Source organism: Nicotiana sylvestris, chromosome 7 (assembly GCF_000393655.2).
Source record: "Nicotiana sylvestris chromosome 7, ASM39365v2, whole genome shotgun sequence".
Classification (NCBI taxonomy): Eukaryota; Viridiplantae; Streptophyta; class Magnoliopsida; order Solanales; family Solanaceae; genus Nicotiana; species Nicotiana sylvestris.
In genome coordinates, this window is record NC_091063.1 from 24180743 (window position 1) to 24208155 (window position 27413).

The window sequence follows — 27413 nt, forward strand, 5'->3', positions numbered from 1 at the left end:
TTTTCTGTAGAAATTATACCAAATAGAGCAAGGCTGGACAAGTGACAAGGCCGGGCAAACTTCAGTGCTCCCGGTACGTCGCCCCCTCCTCAGTCCTAGTTGTCTGTTCGGGTAACCCAAGTCTAGAACAAAATCCCAGGATTCAAACCTAGAAAAACACAGCCTCATACCGGATCCCTAGTAGGAACGTTTGCTTGCATCACGTGCATTTGACTTTGGGGACTCAACACAGGGGTTGGGTCCGTCTAGGACAGATGTACCCGAAATAACAGATCATTCTGATGCATTCTATGTGCTATGTGAACATTTTTGGCTTGAATGCTGACCGGCTAGGGAAAATAAAGCAAAGAGAAAAACCAAGAATGATATAGGGAAGAAACAAAGCCCGGTTCTAAAGAAAACCCCGGTATTTGAAAACATCCCGAAACTCTGCCAAAATTTTTCAAAAAAGTTATTCCAAAAAGACTCAAACACTGTGTTCTTACAAATGTGTCAAAACTGACCGAACTACGCAGGTCTGATTCTCACCAGATGTGGGATACGTAGGCAACCTACATAAGGTTCGACCTTATTTTTGAAAAAAAAAACAAGAAAAAGAGAGTCAGTGGTCAAGTGAATACAGTCTAGATTTTGGTCAAAATAAATTGATCCAGCTTCGGCAATGTCTTAAACCGTTCTTGCAGAGATACCCTTAGAGTAGTTTTCAGTTGTCGAAAGGCTATTTTCGTAAAAGAATGGACAAGTTTGTGAAGGGTCATAAAATAATCCCCCCGACCTCAAAATTCATGTGAAATTGGGAAGGGGCCGCATTTGCAAAAACAATCACTTGGCTAAAATTGTCATATAGGGGAAGAAATCATGGTCCTTTGATTTGTTTTTTTTTCTTTTCTTCTTTTATTTTCTTCAAAAAAAAAATATTTACAAAAGGGTCCACTCAAGTCAACCCTAACCTTAACCTTCCACAGGAACAGAATGAATACCATCCAGGATTCGCCAGAAGTGGTCAGGGAACATGCTCAGTTGCACTTGCGTATGTGGTGGAATGATCCAGATGAAGATGGTCATAAATGGGTGAAAAAGCAATTGGGTGCTCTTATAAAAATTTTTGAGATCAAACCACGGGAAGATCTGATCAAGGCTTTGGTAACGTTCTGGGATCCTATCCACAATGTCTTTTGTTTCTCGGATTTTGAGATCACCCCTACTTTGGAGGACATAGCCGGGTACATTGAATTCGGATGGGATTTGAGGAAGCAACAACTTATATTTCCAAGGGCTCCATTGGTGCACAAGTTCTTTGACCTCCTGAATATCAGTAAACAGACGAATAAAGAACGTGTGAGCAATGGGTGTTGTGCTTTCCATTTCTTATACTTCAGGTTCGGGCACTCTGCTGGTTTTGAAACGCATGAAAAGGGTCTGAGCAACAAACAAGACAAGGGCCTTTGGCAAATTCATCGCCAGTTCGCATTTATTACGCCATTCTTGGGGACCATGGTTTTTCCAAATGAGAAAGGGACGGTGGATATTCGTATGGCTAGAAGTGCACAAAGCCTCACTACCAAGGAAGATCATACACTTGCCCCGTTGGTGCTGGCAGATATCTATCGAGCATTGACTTTATGCAAAGTAGGGGCTCAATTTTTTGAAGGTTGCATCATCCTCCTGCAAATGTGGTTGATCGAGCACCTTTGCCATCATCCCAGATTCATGAGTTATGGGCCGAGCCAGAATAAATTCATCACTAGTTACGAGAAGAGGGTAAAAGATTACAATACACCATAAGGGTTTGAAGCATGGGTTTCTCACTTGAAAGTTCTTAACGCAGGCCAGGTCGAGTGGACTATAGGATGGCTCCCGAGGATAGAAGCCATCTACATGACTGCTACCAAAGGCAACCTGAGGTTAATGAGCGTAAGGAGTATTCAGCCATATGCACCGCAGAGGGTCTTGAGGCAATTGGGAAGGTATTAGATTGTGCCTGAAGATGAAGATCTAAGCACATAGGCTATAGAGTTACATCCAGCAGCTGCATTGCTCGACGCTGTAGTTCAGCAGGATTGGAATAGCTGCCGGTATCTGAAAAATGGCACCCAGGTACCAGACATCTCCAAGAGGGAAGTAGATCCAAATTATGTTGCTTGGTTTGAGAAAATGTCTTATGTAAATAACGAGCCAGAGCCTGAGAGGCCCGCCAAAAGGCCTCATGTTCAAGACTTTGATGATAAAATTCAGGATAGGTTAGCCTGGGGGGAGAAGGAAAATGAATATAAGGCAATCATCCATGATCTACAAGAAGAGTTAAGAAATGTCACCTTTAACAATGATCTGCAGGCACAAGAGACCGAAGGTGAGAGGAGAAGATTGGTGAGAGAAAATGAAGCCCTCAAAGCTCAGGTTCGACAGTTGAAAATTGAAGCCGAGAACCCAAGCCGAAGCGGGAAAGATGAAAGGCTCATTTATAACCTTACTCAAAAAGTACGTGACTGTGAAGATGACCTGCAGAAAGCTGAGTCTGAACTAGCAAAAGCTTAGGCAAGGTTGGCTAAAAGTGCCGAAAGGCGTGCAGCTTTCATTCAACAGATGAAAGAGAGATATGAAAAAGGGGTCGCAGGTTGGGAAAAGGCAATTGGCAACCTCGAAGGGGAAATGGCTAAACAAGCCAAAAATTTTAAGGCTGAAAGAGAACATTGTTATGCCTTAATGGCACGTCTAGAAACAGACCTGAAACAACTCCAAGAGCAGAACTAGGTAGCCGAACTAACTTTGGAAGCCAGAATCGAGCACATTGGGCATTTGTTGCAAGAGAAGGGCATAATAAGAGAGCAAGTCAGAAGGGTCGCCAACTACATCGCGATGAAGTGCAATAGCTGTGAGGATATGACTAGATCTATGTTCTTTGCTACTGTGATGATTTTTGTACGCCGGGTAATGGAAGATCTCTACCACCTCCAAGGGGATTTAGCGATTCGGCCCACGGCGAAGCCGAATGATGCCCCGCGGGTCCCGGGGGCAATCGAGGCACTGATGTATTCGTGATTTCTTGAGTCTGTATTTTCTGCCAGTTTGTCTTGGAGTATGTATTTCTTTTATTAGAGTATGTGGGTTGTTTTTTTTTTCGAGTCTGTATTTCGTCTTTTATCAGAGTCTGTTAATTTTTGTTTAAGTCTATTTCCGAGTCTTATTATGACAAATTTGAAAATTCCAAAAATATTTTATTATTTTTATCTCCAAGAACTACGCTTGGTCTGATTCATGCGGGGTCATGATACGTAGGCAATCTCCATAGGATTCGACCATAACCAAATAGAAAAGAGAGAGAAAAAAAGAAAAAAAACAAGAGAGTAAAGAAAATAAAAAGAGCGGAAAATAAGAAAGAAAAGAGAGAAAATAAGAAATCAAGAGAGAATAAAAACAAAGAGAGAACAGAGGCAAGAGTGAAAGGAAAAAATAAAAGAAAATAAAAGGGGGAAATTTGCAATTAAAAGTAAAAAAAGGTCGGGATAACGCATGCAACCGATCAAATACATAATAGAGACGGTTAACTGTTTAGGTGCATTCATGCCCAATGTGCGGTTACCAATCTGTTAAAGCCTAATTGCTAACAAGGTTGTTGTTTGGCGTATTGAGTCCAAGAAGGTGGTTAGTTAATTGGCATTCTGGAAAACCACTCATACAACACCCGATCAAAAGACAGGCTGAATATGGCCAACTAATAACCGGAGACAAGTATTGTTGACCCGTCAAAAGAGGTGGAAGAACTAGATGTTAATGCAATGAGGGAAGAGATGTATAAGTTAAAGTAGTAGATGGCTGAAATGTACCAAGCCTGGGCCAAGGGCATCCACCACCGGTTTATCCCGCCAACCCTGCTTATATCCCACCATCAGCCCAACCTTCGGAGCCTCCCACTGTGAACTCGTCTCCAGCCTTTCCCCTCTACCAACAATGCCATGGCGCCACATCCCATACTTGTCAAGCTCCACTACCCAAACAAGTCTCATACCCTCCCCCACCAATTACACCTGTTTTTGTGGCACCTCCACCTGCTACATTACACCGATCTTCCAGCGAACCCCTATTCCAAACTCATGACAACCAGTACTATCCCCCTGAACCCATCTTCAAAGTTCCAGAACCATATTCTTACACCCCTCATCTTGATCTCTCGGCAGAGACAAAGAAGCCACCCAAAAATCCCGAGCATGAAGAGATGGTCAGAAAGGTCAAAAGTTTAGAATAGTCGTTCCGAGATATGAGGGGGTTGGGAGGTCAAGTAAGTGTGGCCTATAAGGATTTATGTCTGTTCCCAGATGTTCAGTTGCTAGCAGGGTTCAAAATGCCTAAGTTTGATTTGTACGATGGGCATGGTGACCCAGTAGCACACTTAAGAGGATTCTGTATCAAGATGAGAGGAGCAGGTGGAAGAGATGATTTGTTGATGGCATATTTCAGCCAAAGTCTGAGTGGATCGACCTTAGAATGGTATACCAGACAAGATCACAACAGGTGGTACACATGGGACGATTTGGCCCAAGCTTTTGCCTGCCATTTTAAGTACAACCTCGAAATTATCCCAGACCGTCTGTCAGTGACAAAGATTGAGAAGAAGCCCGGTGAGAGCTTTAAGGAATATGGATTCCGTTGGAGAGATCAAGCAGCAAGGGTTGACCCTCCGATGAAAGAAAGTGAGATAGTTGATTATTTCTTGCAGGCTTTGGAACCCACTTATTTTGGTCACTTGGTGACAGTAGTAGGTAAGTCCTTTAATGAAGTTGTAAAAATGGGAGGCATGGTTGAGGAGGGACTCAAGTCCAACAAGATCATGAGTTATTCAGCAATTAAAACGACCACCCAGGCCATTCAAAATGGTACTGGAGGTGTACTCGGGAAGAAGAAGAAAGAGGTTTGCTACAATTGAGTCAGGAGCTTGGATTGGATCCAGGAACATCCACGTTACTACAACCCGCCTCGACCCTACCACAAAACTTACCCCCACACTTCATATAGTCCACCACTACACTACTACCCACCTCCCGATCCCCATTTTTCCGTCCATCACGCACAAACCTATACCTAACCTCCCACTCACGCACAATGGCATGCGTCGGGGCTCCACAAAGTCCATACCTAGCTCCACAAAATGCCCATCCACCCCCCGAGAGCCTACAGAAATCCCCTTGGGACAGGTTTCCGGCCAAATCAAGCCTTTAAGAATGAGAGGTTGCAGAAACAGAAGACCTTCACTCCTTTGGGAGAATCATATGCTAGTCTATTCCATCAATGAGACAGTTGGGTATGTTGAATCCGATCGAGGCGAAACTGCCGAATCCTCCTCCCAGAAATCTTGACCACTTGGTGAGTTGTGAGTATTGTTCAGGGACCCCGGGTCACGACACAGAGAAATACTAGAAATTGAAAACACCTATTCAAGAGCTCATTGATACTAATCGGATCGAGGTCCAAGCCCCGGAGGCAACCAACATCAACCAGAACCCGTTGTCGGCCCATCATGAGACTAATATGATTGAGATATTGCATAAGGTAGGGGAGCCTAAGAAGCTTTCGCAAACCGTCATGATGATTCGGGCTAGTGAAGCCAAGCTATTTGAAAAGTTAACAAGTGAGAAGTCTGTGATAAAGTTGAACAGGGCAAATAATGAACCATCTGTGGAGATCAAGAAGGAGTTTGCAGGAAAACATGAAAGAGCAAAAGTGGTTGTGCCAGGAGTGATGAACAAGCCTGTGGTAATTATGCAGGGCACCCCCACAAATCCTGTCATTATCAAACCGGTAACTCAATTACCTATAGTCAACAACAAGGCAGTCCCATGGAATTATGAACGAGTGACAGTGACTTACAAGGGGAAACAAGTTAAAGAAGAAGTGTGTGAGACTCATAATTTGACTCAATCGGGGAAATGCTTTTCCCCCGAAGAGTTGAGAAAAGCTAAGACCTCAAAAGATAATCCAGTGTTCGTGAAGAAAGTGGTGACCGAGGAAGAGGCAGAAGAATTTCTAAGAAAGATGAAAGTACAGGATTATTCCATTGTGGAGCAGTTAAGGAAGACATCGGCTCAGATCTCGCTTCTATCATTATTGATCCATTCTGACAAGGACCGTCAGGATTTGATGAAGATCTTGAACGAGGCCCACGTTCCTGACAAAATCTCAGTAAACCACTTGGAAAAGATAGCCAACAAGATATTTGAGGTAAATCGAGTGACTTTTTATGATGATGAGTTGCCTGTGGAGGGTACTGAGCACAATAGAGCCCTCTATCTGATGGTGAAATGTGAAGATTCTGTGGTTACTCGGGTTCTAGTTGACAATGGTTCCAGTGCAAATATTTGCCCTCTTTCCACTCTGAACAAGTTGAAGGTGGATGATGAAAGAATTCACAAGAACAGTATCTGAGTTCGGGGATTCGATGGTGGAGGGAAAGATTCAGCTGGGGACATAGTGCTCGAGCTTACAATAGGGTCGGTCGAATTTACTATAGAATTCCAGGTACTCGATGTGGAGGTTTCTTACAATCTGTTGTTAGGTCGACCCTAGATTCATGCTGCCAAAGCGGTCGCGTCCACCCAACATCAAATGGTTAAGTTTGAAAGGGATAGACAGGAAATTGTTGTGCATGGCGAAGACAATTTGTGTGTTCCTAGTGATGCCATTGTTCCATTCATAGAGTTTGAAGATGACAAGGGTCCGTGGGTCTATTAGGTTTTCGACACGGTAGCGGTAGAGAAAGTTCCTGAAGGGAAGTGCTTGCCGACTCCAAGGGTAGCTGCTGCATTAGTCATGGTGGCCGTTGAAATGTTGAAAAATGGCTTTGTGCCGGGCAAAGGTTTGGGTACATCTCTGCAGGGTATCGTACAACCAGTTTCTCTTCCTAAGAACTTGGATACATTTGGTCTGGGGTTCAAGCCCACAGTCGCAGACATGAGGAGAGCTAGAAAAATGAAACAGAAAGCATGGGCCCTTCCAAAGCCAGTCCCGCGTCTTTCCCGGTCATTTGTCAGGCCTGGTACCAGAAAGCGCCCAGTGACGGCGGTTCCCATTTCGGTGGTTGATGTGGATGAAGATTTGATGGAAAGGTTCGACATGATATTTGCCGATGTGAACATGTTAGAAGCTGGAGAGGGTTCTAGCAAGGCGGATGTGCAGTTTGTTGGGCCCGGTGCAAAGATTAACAACTGGGAAGCTACTCCTCTCCCCACCAGGAGGGAGTTTTGGTAGTTTTCTTTGATTTTATTTCAATTTATCTGGATTATTCCAGGGTTGTAATTCAGATTCTATGTTCCGTCCGTTTGGATGTATAAACCCCGTTGTCTTTAATTTCAATGAAATGCAATTTTTCTTTTCCTTTCTTCCTGATAGTTTTATTTTTGCTTTCCTTTTTCCTTGTACAGTTCTTTTTATGCTGGCTTCAATGATATGACATGCATGCGGAATCTCCGGCCCAGTCTTAAAAGCCAATCTAGTTCTGAAATAGTAATTCAAGAAATAGAGTGTGATGTTGAATTGGAATATGACGAGGATGAAGATTTTGAAGAGATTAGTAAAGAATTAAGCCATTTTGAAGAAACACCCAAGCCTAACCTTAGTCATACAGAAGCAATCAATTTAGGGGACAAAGATAATGTCCGGGAAACTAAAATAAGTGTCCATCTTGAACCACAACTCAAAGAGGAGATAATTAAAACACTGTTCGAGTATAAAGATGTTTTTGCATGGTCCTATAATGACATGCCAGGTCTAAGCACTGGTTTGGTGGTTCACAAATTGCCCACTGATCTGGCATTTCCCCTGTCAAGCAAAAACTGAGGAAATTTAAAACTGATATGAGTGTGAAAATCAAGGAAAAAGTCACCAAACAGTTTGAGGCCAAGGTCATTCGAGTCACCTGGTATCCCACTTGGTTAGTCAATGTAGTGCCGGTGCCAAAGAAGGACGGAAAGACCATGGTGTGTTGATTATCGAGATCTCAACAAGGCGAGTCCCAAGGAAAACTTCCCATTGTCGAACATCCATATATTGACCGATAATTGTGCCAAACATGAGATTGGTTCTTTTGTGGATTGTTATGTGGGCTACCACCGGATCTTAATGGATGAAGAAGACGCAGAAAAGACAGCATTCATCATGCCATAGGGAACGTACTTCTATCGGGTCATGCCATTTGGTTTGAAAAATGCTGGGGCAACCTACATGAGGGCAATGACGAGTATATTCCACGACATGATACACAGGGAGATTGAGGTTTATGTGGATGATGTGATTGTAAAATCTAGAAAGCAGTCTGACCATGTCAGAGATTTGAGAAAGTTCTTCCAAAGGTTTCGCAGGTACAATCACAAGCTTAATCCTGCAAAATGCGCGTTCGGTGTTCCATCTGAAAAGTTGTTGGGATTCATAGTTAGCCGTTGGGGTATTGAATTGGACCCGTCAAAGATCAAGGCTATTCAGGAGTTTCCACCCTCAAAAAACAAGACTGAGGTGATGAGTCTGTTAGGAAGATTGAATTACATCAGCCGGTTTATTGCTCAGCTCACGATAACTTGTGAGCCTATCTTCAAATTGCTAAAGAAAAATGATGCGGTCTAGTGGACAGATGAATGTCAGAAAGCATTTGATAAGATAACGCGGTACTTGTCAAACCCACCTGTGTTGGTCCCGCTAGAACCAGGGAGACCTTTGATTCTGTATTTGACGGTCTTGGACAATTCATTTGGATGTGTGTTGGGATAGCATGGCATCAATGGCAGGAAGGAGCAGGCCATCTATTATCTCAGCAAGAAGTACACATTTTACGAGGTTAAGTACACTTATATGGAGAGGACGTGTTGCGCCTTAACTTGGGTAGCCCAGAAGTTGAAACATTATTTGTCATCTTATACTACTTACCTCATCTCTCGCTTGGATCCGTTAAAGTATATCTTTCAGAAGCCTATGCCCACAGGGAGGCTTGCAAAGTGGCAAATCTTGCTCACAGAATTTGACATCATCTATGTGACTAGGACTGCAATGAAAGCCCAGGCATTAGCTGATCATTTGGCTGAGAATCCAGTAGACGAAGAATTTGAACCTTTGAAGACTTACTTCCCAGATGAATAAGTAATGCACATTGATGAATTGGAACAGATTGAAAAGCCAGGATGGAAACTTTTCTTTGATGGGGCTGCTAATATGAAAGGCGTTGGGATAGGAGCAGTACTTATTTCTGAAACAGGGCATCACTACCCTGTTACGGCTCAGCTTCGATTCTACTGTACTAACAACATGGCGGAATACGAGGCATGCATTTTGGGTTTGAGGATGGCTGTAGATATGGGTATCCAGGAAGTCTTGGTCTTGGGTGACTCAGACCTTCTAGTACACCAGATTTAGGGAGAATGGGAAACACGGGATCTGAAACTCATACCGTACCAGCAATGTTTGCATAATAATTGTCAACAATTTCAATCAATAGAGTTCAGGCATATTCTGAGGATTCACAATGAGGTCGCCGATGCTTTGGCTACTCTGGCATCAATGTTACATCATCCAAATAAGGCTTATGTAGACATGTTGCATATTCAGGTCCGTGATCAGCATGCTTATTATAACATGGTGGAGGAAGAGCTCGATGGGGAGCCTTGGTTTCACGACATCAAGGAATACATCCAAAGGTGAGTATATCCGGTACAAGCCACAGGTGATCAAAAGAGAACAATTCGTCGCTTGGCAAATGGATTTTTCTTCAGTGGAGGAGTTTTGTACAAAAGAACTCCAGATCTTGGGTTATTAAGATGTGTAGATGCCAAACAGGCTGTGGCTATCATGACCGAAGTACATTCTGGAGTCTGTGGACCGCACATAAGTGGGTATGTGCTGGCAAAGAAGATTCTCCGAGCAGGTTATTATTGGCTCACTATAGAGCGAGATTGTATCAGTTTCGTGCAAAAATGTCATCAGTGCCAAGTGCATGGAGATTTGATTCATTCTCCACCATCTGAATTACATACAATGTCTGCACCATGGCCTTTTGTTGCTTAGGGAATGGATGTCATTGGACAAATCGAGCCAGCATCATCCAATGGGCACAGGTTTATTCTAGTGGCTATCGATTATTTCACCAAGTGGGTAGAGGCTAAAACATTCAAGTCTGTAACCAAGAAGACGGTTGTTGATTTTGTGCATTTAAATATCATTTGCCAGTTCGGGATACCGAAGGTGATCATTACAGACAATGGGGCTAATCTCAATAGTCATCTGATGAAAGAGGTATGTCAGTATTTCAAGATTACACATCGCAATTCTACCCCATACCGCCCTAAGGAAAACGTAGCAGTTGAGGCAGCCAACAAGAATATAAAGAAGATACTTCGAAAAATGGTGGAAGGTTCTAGGCAGTGGAATGAGAAGTTATCATTTGCATTGCTCGGTTATCGCACTACTGTCCGTACTTCAGTAGGGGCGACTCCTTATTTGTTGGTGTATGGCACCGAAGCAGTGATACCCGCAGAAGTAGAAATTCCATCCCTTCTAATTGTCGCAGAGGCTGAGATCGATGATGATGAGTGGATCAGAACCTGCCTAGAACAATTAAGTTTGATCGATGAGAAAAGCCTGGAAGTAGTGTGTCATGGCCAATTGTATCAACAGAGAATGGCAAAAGCATACAACAAGAAGGTGCGTCCACGAAAGTTTGAAGTGGGACAGTTAGTATTGAAACGCATTCTTTCTCATGAAGTTGAAGCAAAAGGAAGATTCGCCCTAAATTGGCAGGGGTCGTTCGTTGTGACTAGAGTGTTGTCCAATGGTGCATTGTATTTGACAGATGTAGAAGGCAAATGTGTAGAAATGGCTATCAATTCTGATGCAGTCAAGAGATATTATGTATGATTTCTTTCTTTGATTGTACTTGTTTGTATCTGGTATGTCTCGAATATTGAAATGATGAAGGCATTTTGTTCTGCTATCTAAATATTTTATCCCTTGTAACCCCTCTTGAGCCTTATTTGTTTCCTTTCATACCCCTCTTTCGGAATCAGTAGCAAAGATCAGGAACACAAACGTGAAAGATAAGTAAAGGAAAAGAAGAAAAGAAAAGAACAAAAAGGGAGAGAAGAAAAATGAAAATCAAAAAAAAGAAGGAAAGAAAAGAAAAGAAAAAGAAAAAAAGAAAGAGAAAGAAAAGAATGAAAAGAATGAAAAGAAAAAAAAAGGAAGAAGAAAAGCAATAAAAAGAGAAAAAGAAAGCAAAAAAGAGAAAGAAAAGAAAGAGAAAAAGAAAATCACAACAAAGTAATCTCTATGACATGAACTATGTTCGACCTGATTCCTTTTAAGGATACGTAGGCAGCATCGCGGTTCGGTCCCATCAAAATAAAAATCCAAAAGTCCCCAAGAAAGAAACTGGGGCAGAAGTTGTGGTCGTTGTAAGAAATCTAATTCCGAAAGTTGTAATTTTGAACCCATTGGAATGGTTTTGAGCCTTTTATACCCTTTCTTGCTAAATCTCATCCAAAAGCCACATTACGGTCCAAAGAAAGACCTTCCGATCAGTCTTCGAGAAATACCAAGCCGAGCAGGTAGAGGTTATTCATATCAATGGCAACATTTTGGTCCAAATAAGGAAAGAATCAAAATGAGAGATTCTTATTGGTGGAAACCTTCACAGGCACCGTAAGGCGACGGGAGTTGACAGAAACAAAATGAGAGAGTCTTATTTGTGAAAACCTTCACAGGCACCGTAAGGCGACGGGAGTTGAGAGAAACAAAATGAGAGAGTCTTGTTGGTGGAAACTTTCACAGGCACCGTAAGGTGACGAGAGTTGAGAGAAATTAAAATGAGAGAGTCTTATTGGTGAAAACCCTCACTGGCACCTTAAGGAGAAAGTGAGGTGAAAAGTCAACAAGTGAGAAAGGTCTGTTGGTGGAAAACTGTTTCAAGGCACCGCAGGATGAACAAGGTCAAGGTTTGGGTAAAGTAATCAAGTTATGGAAGTTCTAGGGCAACAAAGTACGGCAACTAAAAGCTGATTGACAGATTGGGATGATTAGTTTGAAATGCATATAATGATCATTGGTACCAGCTGTTCCAGTCAGATAAGTTTCTTTTCGTTCTCCTTTTAGCAGTAATCCGGTTTTGAATTCTTCGTATCCTTAACTCGCAAAATCATTGCATTTCATTTTTTTCTTTTGGGGTTTATTTGTCTAAGAGGTTTCAATGTCAGTCCTACTCAAAGCAAGTGAAAAAGGATTTCAAGGCTCACTACCAACTTCCACAATTGCAAAGCACAGCGTGGCCAGAGCATACCAAAAATAGCATGGTGTAAGGTGGGATAAAGTGTCGGCAAAAGTTCCATCGGCCGAATAATTTAGTAATTTCATGGGAGATGCAGAGTTTCAGTTAAAGGGGTCAGAGGTGTGAAACAATAATTTGGGTATATAACACTCGGGTCATTTAAAGTCATGGGGTTTGAACGTCAGTCAGATAGTCAGACTGTTCAAGGCCAGTGCGGAGAAGACAGTCAAAACAACACAATGCAGTGGAAGGATCTTCAGCACGAATGCCATCAACTAACCGCCATTTTAAACTGACAAAATGTTCTTTGATTGAAATAGGGGCAAAAAATTCCAATTGTTTCGGAGAAACCTTCCGTAAAGAAAGGTAGTCGCCAAACAGGTTTGATTTTTGATTTTCAGGACCCTCTTGAAAAATGGGACCTAGTTTAAATGTTCAAAATAGCATAATCTAGAATAAATACATCCTAAAGGAATATAAGTTGGCTTAGAAGTTTACATGTTCGAGATAGGATTCAATTAGGAGTTTTCAGGACCCTCCTGAATAATGGGACTTAACTTTAAGATTTCGATTAGATAACAACATTTAGCATAAATTCTGCTGTAGGGTAGTATAATTCAGCCATAAAAGTTGTCGCTCTTAAGATAAAATCTGACCTTTGATTTTCAGGACCCCCTGGATAATGGGAGTAGTTTAAAGACCCTCTTATATAACAAGATTTAGCAAAAGTCACACCTTTAAAAGATATAACTTAGATTTAAAATTGTCAGTTAATTAAGAGTTGTCAGGACCCCCTAGATAATGGGACCTAGCTTTCAAATTCTTAGTAGTACTTGATAATATGATTTAGTTTTACACTCACATCTGTACCCAGCCACCAAACTGGGGCAGAAAAGTTTCTTTATTTTTTGTCTATTTTGTTGAAGTCAGGAGCCCGCCTGGAGAGCAGGGAATACATTTCAAGTCAGCAGTCAGGAGCCCGCCTGGAAAACAAGGGAGTACAATTCAAGTTTAGCAATCAGGAGCTCGCCTGGAGAGCAGGGAATACTTTCAAGTTGAAATCAGGAGCCCGCCTGGAGAGCAGGGGATACATTCCAAGTCAGCCGTCAGGAACCCGCCTGGAGAGCAGGGAATACATTTCAAGTTCAGCAATCAGGAGCCCTCCTGGAAAACAAGGGAGTACAATTTAAGTTTTGGCTTTAAAATTCTTTGAGTTGAAGTCAGGAGCCCACCTGGAAAGCAGGGAATACTTTCAAGTTTAGCAGTTAGGAGCCCGGCTGGAGAACAAGGGAGTATAATTCAAGTTTTGGTTATCAAAATTATTATTGATATTCGGTAATGTGATTCTTTTTACACTTACACATGGGCCCACATACCCAAACTGGGGCAGAAAATTTTCTTTGTTTTTATCTATTTTGCTGAAGTCAGGAACCCGCCTGGATAACATGGGAATGCATTCACGTTTTGAAGTCAGGAGCCCACCTGGATAGCATGGGAATACATTTAAGTTCAGCGAGCAGGAGCCCGCCTGGATAACATGGGAATACATATAAAGTTCAGCGGTCAAGCACCCATCTGAAGAAGGGAAAGACATCTCAGCTTAGAATTCAAGGGTATAACAAATGGATATCACCGAGAGAATAGAGGAAAACAAGGCAACAAGAAACACAAGAGCAAGTTTGAAGATTTAGATAGGATTTTGTAAAATATAGATCATAATCTAGTCTAGCTTCTTTTATTTTTGACATGGTGTAATAAGGGGTTCAGTAAGCAGTAGCAGCAACAACAACAGTGAAAATCCAGCTTCATAGTAGTCCCAGCTACCAAACATTCCTGAACTACACTGACCTGATTCCTTTTTAGCCAAGGATATGTAGGCAACCTCGAAAGCAGGGTGCGGTCAAATCTTTCAAAAAATGTTTCCCACTGAGTATTCAAACGGGCAAAAATCGCTCGTATCCGCTCACTTTATCTTTGCACGAAAACTCTTCATGTTTCCGGGCAAAGAGGGGCAACTGTGAGCACGTATTTTTTCCCTATATGAATTACTCCCATAAACTCAAAATAAAATAATTTCTTTCAATGTTCGCAATTTTGAGGATTTTCGTGACATGTTCTGTCATTTGTTTGTATTTTGTGTGCGCATTTTAGTTAATCAAAAATACAAAAATATGCTGCATTTGCATTTAGAGTTTAACTTTGCATTCTCTTAAAATTAATTATTAATTTAATTGTTTTATAAAAATGGAAAAATCATAAAAAAGTAACTTATTTTTGCATTTTAATTTTAGTTTCGAATTTTGGTAGCTTTTCGTTAATTTGGTATTCAATTAGTGGTGATAATTATTATTTAGATTTAATTAATTCAATTTGATAAGATAATTTTATTAGGAATTAATTTAGGTTTTGTTTTAATTTCAATTTAATTTAAAAGAAATTAAAAGGAAAGATTGAAAAAATAAAAGAAAAGGAAAAGAAAGAGAAGAGAAAACAAATGAGTGGATCAGATTTTGGGCTGAGTAGTAAGCCCAATTGGATTTTCCCCAAAATGCCCGTCCGAAATACCCTGTACCCAGCCCAAACCCACGTCCAACCCGCGTCCGGTTTCCCCCTCATATCCAAACGGTGTCGTTTTGTTAGGTTTTGATCTGAGCCGTTGATCCTGCCTAGATCCAACGGACCAGAACTGGCCCTTCTCCCGTATGAAAATGTCTGAACCACTCAGACCCCCCCCCTCGTCGTCTCCAACCCAAAGACCCCAACGCAACCCCACCGTGCATCGCCACCGAAAATCGCCCTATGGCGGCGGTAGGTCTCCAATGGATACCAAATTTACACCCTAGCTCCTTGTCCTTCTCCTTATTCCACATCCACATCCCTTTCCCTCGAATCACACCCGAATTTCTCAAATCTGGCTCAGAAGCTCCAAAACCTAATCCACCGCCCTATTTTTCCACCGCCTCAACCAGCGGCGTCACCTCCAAACACTACCAAAATAACACCCTAGACACCCCCCCCCCCACTCCCCCCTTTCCGAATCCATAACTCTTTTCCCTCGAACATGCCCCGAGCCCGTCGAATCTTGAATTGAAGATGAGACCTAAAAATTCAAACTCTAAAATCGGCAGATTTGGTGACGATTAAGACCAAAATGGGCCTTGGTCATGTGTTTTCATCTGAGAACACATGATCGAGAACCCTTTCGGTCAAAATCGAGAGATTGAGGAAGAATTTCAAAGTTGGCCATCCTTGCTAGGTATTTCTGTTCGTTTGCTGGTCTTGCATGATTTCTTTTTGTCATTTTGATTTCATTTTTTTGTCGTATCTGTTTTTCTTCTCTTCACTATAGGTTCATCTGTTAGTCTGTCCGTGTTACATATTTAGCTTAATAGCATATTTAATTCATTATTTAGTTCATCACCATCTGGTTTTCTGCCCCTGTTTCCTATTTAGAAGGTTCTTGTTTTTTTGATTGGTTTGAATTCCCAATTCGGTCAGTTCTTAAAATTCTGGGTTTCTTTTGGGCTTCTAAAAATTCAAAATCCCAAGAGGACTTGTGGGGGCTCTCAATTGGGTCAATTTGACCCATGTTTTGGACGGATTCATTGGAATAATTAACAAGGTTTAGAGGGGCAATTTGGGTAATCTAGGCTTAGGGAATCTTTTCATAACAGAATAGGAAGCTTCCTGGAAGCTGAAAAGCAGGCTTACTTGGTAAACAAACCAAAAATTCAGGGACTAAGTAGCAAAAAAAAATATGAAAAGGGTCTAGGTGCAAGTCTGATCCTCCTTTAGCTGCCCTAGTGCCTTGCTTATAAAGACAACTTTTCTTGCCTTTGAAGGCAGAGATTTTTGAGAGCTGGAAACCTAAAAATACAGAAACTACAAAATTTTTACTGCTTTCATAGATTTCTAGAACAAAGATTATTGTTCCATTGCATTCTCTTCTATAATTTCAAAGACTTTTAACTTCTGAAGAATTTCTGATTAATCTGGTGCTGAAATGAATTGAGTTTTGGGTGTTTGAAGTTTGGGTTGAGGTTGCTTTGGGTTATTGTTCGATTAAGACTGTCTTGTACTGCTTCGTATCCATTTTTCTGATTTGCATTGGTTTTTTTGGTGCTGAATTCTGCCGTTACTCTACTGATCTTTCACTATTTCCTTTTCTGTTTCAATCTCCAAGTATACATCTCTGATTTTAAGCATGTAAGCCATGGTTCATGAAGTGTTTTTTTGAAGGAAATGAAGATTATGTGCTATCTCTGCTTTGCTCCTTTCTCAGTGTGTTTTGAGTTTCATATTGATACTGTAATAGGATTATTATGTAGTGTATGCTGATTCATGTTCTATTGTTATTAGAAATGACCATCACTTTTAAGACCCATAAATGGTATCTTTAAAATTCAGGTTATTAGAATGTTTGTTAATCACAATACTACTATAGTAAAGTGTGAGCATGTGTTGAGAAGTTGAAGTCCAGCTTTGTCTTCTTCTGTTGGTCGTGTGAAGTGGTAAGGATGATTAGGAGTGGGATCTCTTTGGCACATTTTCTAGACATACAAAGTTTCCAGACTTAATTTCTTTGTTTAGTTAGGTGTGTGTTGATTTAGGATTAATATATCTTGCTCCATTTCTACACTCAAGTTGACTATGTCGTCTGTTCTGAGCTTTCTCTGTATAATGTAATAGCTAATATGATTCGTTAGTTTTGAATTCCTGTGTAGTGTAGTTGAGGCGTAGGTTCGGATTTACGTCAAACAAGGTTTTTTTGCAATCCGTTTTTGGATCAACAATTTGTTAAGTAATTGCAACTATTTTCCTTCTGTCCTCGCAGTTAGCAGAGTTTTGCTTAGGATTACTTTAGTAACATATTCATAACCCTTCATGCGATTGGATTTGTTTAGCAGTACATACTCATATTCCCGGTCGCTAGTACATTTCACTTTGTCATTATCATTTGGCTTTTGATGTTGCTCAAGCTACTTTTTTTTAATTACAGTATATCAAGAATGTATTTGGGCTTTCATAATTCTTTCCTACGGTCCTTTGAGGTCTACTAAGCTTACTTTAATTAGCCACAGTGTTTGTATCTGTATTACTATTGATGAAAGTGTGTTTCTTATATTGATTTCCTCCAATCGATTTAGTATTGAATATGTGTATCTTTCCAAAGTCTGTCCATATATTGGACCTTTGCATTTCGTCTAAGCTGTAGGATCGATTTTCTTTTTTTTTATTTTTTATTTTTTATTTTTTTAAAAGGGCACAATCATCGTAGTATATTTTGGATGCATATTAATCGTGATTGTGTACACGTTCGCGTGACACGATTACGATTCTAAAAATAAAATCGGAGTATGCGTTCGCGCAACTTCGAACAATTGTTTTAATAATAAAAATAGTTGTTAATAGGCCACTAATCAATTTTAGTTTATAGAGTTTTGAGGTGTGCCATCTACAATTTATTTATTCATGGCCCTCATGTTAATAACCTAGATATAAAAAATGACAAATGTTGGTAGGTTGCTCTAGGCACGTTTAAAATACTATTGTGGTTGTGTATGCGTTTGCGCAATTTTGGCCAATTTTTCTTAATAACAATAAAGCGTCATCAATTGTGGACACGTTCGCGTGACATGATTTCTGACACGCCCAATAAATGGGTACACATACGCGTGACCCGTTTCAAGATAATCTTCTTAATTAAAAGCGGTAAAAGGTAAATTCACATAGGTTTTAAAATAAGTAATTAGACAATTTTAGCCAAGTATAAATCACTAAGCGACCGTGCTAGAACCACGGAACTCGGGAATGTCTAACACCTTCTCCCGGGTTAACAGAATTTCTTACCTGGATTTTTGTATTCGCAGACCATTAAATAAGAGTCAACTTCCTCGAGTCGGGATTTTAACCGGTAACTTGGGACACCACAAATTATCCCAAGTGGCGACTTTGATTTTTAATAAAACGATCCCGGTTCGATTGTCACTTTAAATTGGAAAAAACTCCCTTATACCCTTTACGGGGTATAGTGAAAAAGGAGGTGTGACAGTCCTCCTTCGCCTTATGGGAGGCCTCCATTTCACTATTACGGGCGACCGCCTTCACAAGCTCCTCGTCCCTCTCCTTCAACTGCTCTATCTTGCGCTCCAATTGGTCTTCCCGTTGCTTGAGCCCCTCACGAAACACCTGGAACTCAGGATCCTGATGATAGATGTCGGACATCACCCGATGCTTAGCACGATACTGCTAATACTTGGACGACATCTTCTCATAAAGGCATGTCCTTTTTCTCTCACGACACTTTCTCTCCACCTCCAGGACGAGGGTCTGACAAAAGAGAAGGGCAGAAGTTAGAAACAAAATGCAAAATGACGATTATCGCACCAATCCAACGACAAAAAGAGAAGGAAAGGCACCTACTTGCAGGGACATACCAGGGACCTTCTAAGATAATTCCACGTCGCTCATTGCTCCAAGCATCTTGCTTTCAGGAGCGACACATAGAGGAGCGAGGGCCGACGCCACCTGCTCGCTATTTAGCATCAAGTTGTAGTTCCCCGGGACTACCACATGATAGTCAGCCCCGTCCATCCTAACCTCTACATGGGTATGGAGACCTACAAATTCATTAACATCCTCTAGGTCGATATCCGAACCCGAGCCGTCACCCTCGACATGAGGCCCTCCAAAATTAGACGATGCATCACCCTCAACGGAGCGCACTGAACCGGCTCTCAGGCCAACTCCCTCCACTTGGGGGGATCTCCCCGATAAAATGGCATCGGCCATAAATATGGGCACCGGGGCTGTCTGGGACGCCCTGCTGTCATCGGCGTCCATAACCACGCCCTTCCCTAGTTCTAGCTCCTCCTTTTTCTCTCCAACGGCTCATCCCTATTAGACGATTCATCCAAAGGATGTGAGGCTGGTACCGAAGAAGCCTCTTTCCTCGTGGCCACAGTTCGAGATGAATCTCCCAGTTGAATCGGTTGAGGACGACCCTCCCAAACAGATTCGCACAAGATAAATTGTGTGTCCCCAGTAGCAGCGACTTGTCTAAAGCCGGGAACTGGTGCCCTCTGTCTAAAAGCTCCCCGACCTGTCATCACAAAGGGTCGTACTCTTAAACGAGGTCGCATGACCAATGAGGTAGTGAATAAAATATTTACCTAAGGAAACCCTAGTGCCATAACGCTGCACGAAGGCGGGCCAAGTCTAAGTTTCCGCCGCATGAGGCAACAGGCGGGCTACCCAATCCTTGATACCCGCAATAGGGCGAGGTGGATGGCCCATAGATGCCAAACAGTGAGTAAGTAAAAGTTATAATAATTATAGAAGAGAGGGGAACATAACGAACTATGGTACTTACGAGTTCCGTTCCATCGCTCCGGAAATCTGGCAAAGTCAGAAATGACATGTTCGGTCTTGATAAAGAAATACTTGAGCCAAAACTTACGGCTCTCCTGGTTGTCCGTCCCGACCACCATCCCTTTTGTACCACGAAGTCTCAAATACACCACGGTACCCCTTAGGAAGCCACGCGTGAATAGGTGCAAAAGATGATGGACAGAGACGCTACACTCCGCCAACTTTGCATACTTAGTCAATAGCAGAAGCACCTTAAGTGTGTACGACGATAATTGTGCTGGGAAAACCTGGTAAAATCTACAGAATTCCTCCGCTAAAGGGAAGAGAGGAAGAGTGTAGCCGATCATGAAAGGATACTCGTAGAAAGCACAGTACCCAGGTCTGTGGACGTCAACGTAATCTTTCCCCGCCGGAATTATCTCTACATGGACAGGGACATTATACTTTATACGGAGGGCATCAAGATGAACCTGCTTCGTCTCAGAAAATACGGGGTTTGGAGTAGGAGGTGGATCTTTGAGGAAATTACTCCGGGACAAGGGATGCCTCGGTAGTAGCTCCTCCACCGTAAGAGGGTTGTCACCCTCTTCTACCACCACTTCTCCGCTGCCGGAAAGAGGCATTGTAGATGACGGGGTGACTTCAGAAACCTCTTTGCTAGCACGACGAGGCCTCGACATAGTATCGTTTATAGGAGTAGCAACACAAAGGGAGTAAAAAACAAGAAACTTCCGGTGAAGAACGGAAACGGAAGCAGGAGGATATAAGAACAAATGAAGAAGACTGAAAGGCTATCAAGAGAGAAATGGCTAAATTGTTTCAAAAAATCAAACCCCTCATCTATTTATAGGGTTGGGTGGCGCCAAAACCGAGACGACATGCCTCAAATCGGCGTAAGAATCAAAGTGCCAAGCCTTCATTCCTTGTCTCAAAAATCCGCATAATGATGACGCACGTAAAGTTGACATCACCCCCGGGTAGCGTGTACTCTTTGGTGCTTCGCTGAAAATGATAGCCACCCCTCGTTGGCCACGTCGTAACGTTCCAACGGGTCAAAATGTATGGGTCTGAATTTGACCGACCATGACGAGCGGAGGGACTAAATGTATGGGTCTGAATTTGACCGACCACGACCTACAGTAAGCACGACAAACGACCGAGCACCCGCGAGTCGACGCCCAGAGGGATACGACCTTGTGGTAAAAGAAGGAACGATACGAACTCTGTAGTAGCGTAAGCCCATTAGGAGATATGGAGAATACTCCTTAAAAGATTCTTTGCATGTCGTTTCTAAGAATTCCTCAGTATATAAAAGGGATGAGAGCCTTGTAATAGGGGAGACTAGGGAAAACTCACTAACCTGTAAAGAAAAGAAAGTTTACAACTCTCTTCTGTCTATTGTTATCATTTTAGAGTTTATTATCTTCAACTACGATCCCCTATCTTTGATTGATTTGTTCAAAAAATATTTTAATATCTTTTGAGTCAAACACCAATAAGGTGGAAAAAATAGATCGTGTTTGTTTGATAGTTTTTGCAACAACAAAAAAAAAATCAAAGATTTGAAAATATATGCAAGTTTTTTTCGCAAAAATTATTTAAATTGCAAGTTCAAAACTTGACAAAAAAATTTGCCAAAAAAAAAAAAAACTTTCGCCTTTTTGTCGTTATAAATACTAATTGGTTGTTGAGTATGAAAATAGACTTATAACTTTCTTTTCATATCGTCATAAGTATCAAGTCTATTTCCAGTCAGTGCAGTCCCAGCAGCTATGAAATTCACAACAATGTTCCTAACGACCATTACCATGTTAGTTTGTAATTAAAATAAATATTGACCAACTCATTAAAAGAATTAATTAAACATTAAAAAAAAGTTTCTAACCACTAACGTCGCTTCTTCTCGCCACTTACTATTTGTATCATCAAATTCAGTTTGTTTAATAAGGGTTACCTCTCATTTGTTCCATGGTTGGCCATTTCAAGTTTAACAAATATTGCCCTCCCAAGTCATATGAACAATATTTTCAACTTTTTGCCTTGAATTTTCACCCATAAAACAAGAGGGGGTCAAAAGTTAAAGATCACCTAAAAAAATATTATATTTTTAATATTTTGCTTATCACGTGATATGTGACGATTGACGCATATTTTAAAGAGGATAATTTTAGTACTCTACATATATGTGGCTTAATAACATGTCAAGGTCTTTTAAGACCTGTTTGGTCAAGATTTTGCCAAAATATATTTGAATTTTTTTTGGCAAATATATATATTTGACCATAGATTTTATCTACATTTTAGCAAATTCTCAAAACCCAAATCCCAAAATCAGCTCAAGAGCTCGTTTTGGTCCAAAATATGACTTACATATTTTTTAAAATTGGCCCACTTTTATATTTTATAAAGGAGCCCGTCATTTATTATTTTGTTGCAATGTTGATTCGTCTTCTCGGTCATCTGATAGTGTATTGTATAGTTCGTTATAAAAACGATAATTTTGTACCAAAATTTATTTATATTTAGGACTATGGTTTGTGATAATATAATGAATGTTATTGATAAAGGTATTTGTTGGGTTTGTCATAATTTTTAGAACTTGTGGGTATAAGTCACGTTTTATGTTTTTTTTTTTTTAAAAGTGAAATATGTTTTGTAAACTTATGTCCAAACACATTTTTATCTTCAACCAAACTTCTCCCAAATTAAATTTTTTAAAAATTTAGAAATCTATGACCAAACGTTAGCTTAATATCTTAGGTTCATATGCAGTCAAACACTTTTACATCAAATAGGACAGATACAAGATAAGCAGGTAGTATTGACACCACATGGAGTGTAAATAACGAACCATTGTTAGCACCGTTGTCGCAGAATTAAGTAGCTTTAATTCAAATCACGTATCTATTAAAAGACTCATTTAATATATATATATATATATATATATATATATATATATATATATATATATATATATATATATATATAACCAATAAACTAAAAGAGCCATAAAATTATTCAAAAGCCAACAAATAAAAATAATTATAGTTCATAACCAATAAACTAAAAGAATTGGCTTTACCTCTGCAAACAAGAGCCATAAAATTAGTTGATTTTAATGTAGGTGGAAACAGATATAAAAAGTTTTCTCATGGAAAATAGGCAAAATGCTCATTGGCTAATAAAAATGTTCAGATGAGGGTATTGCAACAAAAGTCCTAGTATCTTGTTCTTGGATTACTCTGTAATAGAGGAAAAGACTTTGGTAGTCCAGATAATACGAGTATCAATTTTATTGATGGTCCTGCTTGGAATAGAACAACGTCGTAAATATATTTTACACAACCAATATATTTTAAGTCAAAACATTAGCCTAAACTTTCCTTGAGACTACATACTAATTTCCATACATTTCATGTAACTTACTTTTCAAAAACATGAAACGACTTGAGTCATTTAAAGAAATCAACACCAAATTTCCTGTAAAGAAATCAGTACTAACTAATTGAAATTAGGTGTAGAAGCAAATTTTTATAGGCCGAACTTGGTTGTTGAGTATGAAAACACTAACAAATATCTTCCAATAGTACTCATAAAATAGCAAGCCAATTTCAAGTCAACGCAGTCCTCACTCAACAGCCAGGAAATTCACAATATAGATTCTAACAACCATTAACATGTCAGCTACAGGGGTGGGAGTAGCAGTGAATCCAGTACTTTCGACACGAAACTTAAATTTATGTGTAGAAATTTTATTAAAATTGCCATAAATGGTATTTCCTCCGTTCCAGTTACGTGAACTTGTTTTCTTTTTTGTCCGTTCTAAAAAGAATGATTTTTTTTTAAATTTGAAAATAATTTAGCTTAAACTTACAGTTCTGCCCTTAATGAGAAACTTTTATAACCATTCAAATACTTTAGAGCCCTTTTTAACTTGTTTAGGACTACAAACTTCAAAAATCTTCATTTTTTTCTTAAATTCCATGCTCAGTCAAATAGATTCACACAAATTGAAACGAGTGGAGTAATTATGAACCCATAAGTTTTAAAATACAACGGATTCAATGCAAAAGAACCTTAAAGATTGAACTCATAGAATTTAAATACTAGATCCACGTGCAGAGCCACCTTATAGCAAATGGTGTCAATTGACACCCCTTCACACGAACTATATAGGTAGGTAATTTTTTTTTTATAATGGATATATATTATATATTGAATGCATTAATATTTTTTTGGTAATATTTACTTTTATATATTTGACGATGTTGAAAATCCTAGCTTCTTAGATCCATTTCTAGTTAGCAAAAAACAACATAAACCGCGTATATTCTCACAAATCGGGGTCTGAAAATCCCTGGTTAGCTAATACTTAATTAAAATAAAAATTGACCAACTCATTACAAAAAATAAAACATAAAAATAAAGCTTCTAACCACTAACATAGCTTCTTCTCCCCCACTTACTGCTTTTGTCATCATTTGAGCTACATACCTCTGTTACCACCTCTATATATAGCTTTTGTGTTTCAGTTGTTGGAATTCATCTACAAACACAAATCCAAATATTTATTCTTCATATCCCAATTAATCACTAATATTAAACTTTTATTCTTGATTATCATCTTCATTAATGGATTCAAAGCAATCATCAAAATTAGTGTTCACAGTAAGGAGACAAAACCCAGAGTTAATAGCTCCGGCAAAACCAACTCCACGTGAAACTAAGTTTCTTTCTGATATTGATGATCAAGAAGGTCTTCGATTCCAAATTCCTGTTATTCAATTTTACAGTAAGAATTCTTCTATGGAAGGGAAAGATCCTGTTAATATTATTAAAAAGGCTATAGCTGAAACACTTGTGTTTTACTATCCATTTGCTGGCCGGCTCCGGGAAGGAAATGGCCGGAAACTAATGGTGGATTGTACCGGCGAAGGGATTATGTTTGTCGAAGCGGACGCTGATGTTACGCTTGAGGAATTTGGAGATGAACTTCAGCCTCCATTTCCATGCTTAGAAGAGCTTCTTTATGATGTTCCTAACTCTGCTGGAGTTCTGCACTGCCCTTTGCTTCTTATTCAGGTTAATTCTCTCTCTTTTCTAACTTACTCTTAGCAGGCGTTTGGCCATAAGTTTTGGAAGTTTTTTTTTTTCAAAAAAAAAAATTAAATATTTGTTTGTTTAAAGAATTAATCTAATTTTTGGGAGATTTTGAAAACTAAAATTTCAAAGCTCAAAAATAGCTTTAGACCTCTTTTCGGGCCAAATCATGACTATTAGAGACTTTTTCGCTAAAATAAAAAATTAACATGTCAAACCTTGCCCCAAAAATTCATACATTTTGAATTTCACATCAAATTTCACTCAAATAAACTTTTTCAATAAATATTTGGGAATTTATGTCCAAACATGTCCCTAATGAGTTTAAATTATATGTTTTTTACACCATCAAGTTGAGTTGACTTATACTAATAAGTTAGTCTTTATATATAGCAAACTTTAGATGGCAACCTGGAAAATAGAGTAATAATATGTTATATATCTAGTTAAGTGAACTAATATTGCTGCAAAAAATTATGTTGCACGAATTTTCTAAAATGTTGTCGCACTGATATCGGATCCTCTAATAAATATACTAATTTTGGAGGATATGACACGCTAGTTTTGGAGAGTCCGACCACAAGGAGAAAAAAGTTGAACATGGTTCTAGGCTAGTAGAACTTTTTGGTTCCACTAAATGCAAGTATAAAGTACAATCATTGAAAGCTATTGCTCCTTCGTTCAACAAAGAAATTATTCCATCTCTCTATACAAGGCCGTATAATTGCACCTTCGAAAAGAAAATGTTAGTAATGGAATAACTAATATATCAATTATATGCAGGTAACTCGTCTAAGATGTGGTGGTTTTATCTTCGCGCTAAGATTAAACCACACAATGAGTGATGCACCCGGTCTTGTCCAATTCATGACTGCAGTGGGTGAAATAGCGTGCGGCGCATCTGCTCCATCTGTACTTCCAGTCTGGTGTCGAGAATTACTAAATGCAAGAAATCCGCCTCAAGTGACATGTACACATCACGAATACGATGAAGTACCCGATACAAAGGGTACAATTATTCCCTTAGACGACATGGTTCATAAATCTTTCTTTTTTGGCCCTGCCGAAGTCTCAGCACTTCGTCGATTTGTCCCTCATCACTTGCGTAAGTGTTCCACTTTTGAACTGCTCACAGCAGTCCTTTGGCGTTGTCGAACAATGTCCCTAAAACCTGATCCAGAAGAGGAAGTTCGCGTTCTTTGCATTGTCAATGCACGTTCGAGGTTCAATCCTCCTTTGCCTACTGGCTACTACGGCAATGCCTTTGCATTCCCCGTAGCAGTCACAACTGCGGCTAAACTGAGGAAAAATCCACTAGGATATGCACTTGAGTTAGTGAAGAAAACAAAGACGGATGTGACAGAAGAATATATGAAATCAGTGGCAGATTTAATGGTGTTAAAAGGGAGACCCCATTTTACAGTGGTGAGGACTTATCTTGTATCAGATGTGACTAGAGGTGGATTTGGAGAAGTGGATTTTGGATGGGGAAAAGCAGTATATGGTGGACCAGCTAAAGGAGGAGTAGGTGCAATTCCTGGTGTGGCTAGTTTTTATATACCATTTAAAAACAAGAAAGGTGAGAATGGAATTGTGGTTCCAATTTGTTTGCCTGGTTTTGCAATGGAAACATTCATCAAAGAACTAGATGGTATGTTGAGAGGTGATGCTCCATTAGTCAACACAAACTATGCCATTATCAGACCTGCCCTATGAGATCAATTATGTCGAATACTTTTTTTTAATACCATATGGCGGATCCAAGATATTTAGACAATTAAAGGCTATAGAGTTTGTCTTAAGTGCCATATACTCAAGTGTAATTTCGGTCTTTTTTGTGTGTGTATGTAGTTTCAAATGTTGTAAGTTTGCTCTTTTATCACATGGTGTAATTTTAAATGTTGTAAGTGTGTAGGCTTGTTAACTTGATTATGTGTTTCAGTTGCTCTTTGATTATCTTTTGTATCACAAATATAATGCCAATAAAAGATTATTCGGCACACTCTCTACCACGCAAAATACATTCTTATTTGCCCTGGTGATGAACACACTGACACACCATATTCAAGGAGAGGTGCCATGGTGTCACGATCCACTTTCTCCTATAGGTCGTGATGACGCCCAACATTACCGTTAGGCAAAACAATAGTGAACTAACCGTGTGATTATTTCTTTTAACAATTTAGAAATGGTCGATCTGTAATTATTTGATAAATAAAAGGTGTAAACTTAAATAACATGAGATATAGACAGTTTTAATAGGCAGATGAAGTGCCTACTAGCATGACCTCCAAGACCTGGTGTCACAAGTGTATGAGCTAATAGTAGGATATACAAAATACTACACTACTGTCTGAAGTGAAATAGACAGAAAGTAAAAGCAAAAGAAAGACTTCAGATGCTGTAGAACAGGCTCGGAAGGCAACTCGCCGCAAAGTCTTGTGGAATCAAGATGCGCGTTGGACTAATAACCAGATGCACCTGCCTCAGAACCTGCACGATTAGTGCAGAAGTATAGTGTGAGTACATAAACAATATGTACCCAGTAAGTATCTATTCTAACCTCGAAGAAGCAGTGACGAGGAGTCAACTTCGACACTTACTATGGGCTAACAATAAAATACCAAAATTATAAGCATGAGAATAATTG

The 27413-nt window shown here is 39.9% G+C and overlaps 1 protein-coding gene across 1 annotated transcript; it reads left to right on the top strand.

Moving 5' to 3' along the window:
* Positions 1-24211: 24211 nt before the first annotated feature.
* Positions 24212-26716, top strand: LOC104249987 (benzyl alcohol O-benzoyltransferase). Its single transcript, XM_009806527.2, has 2 exons — positions 24212-24745; positions 25547-26716. Exons 1-2 carry the CDS (start codon positions 24296-24298, stop codon positions 26477-26479), a joined length of 1383 nt encoding a protein of 460 aa, XP_009804829.1. The 5' UTR covers positions 24212-24295; the 3' UTR covers positions 26480-26716.
* Positions 26717-27413: the final 697 nt, after the last annotated feature.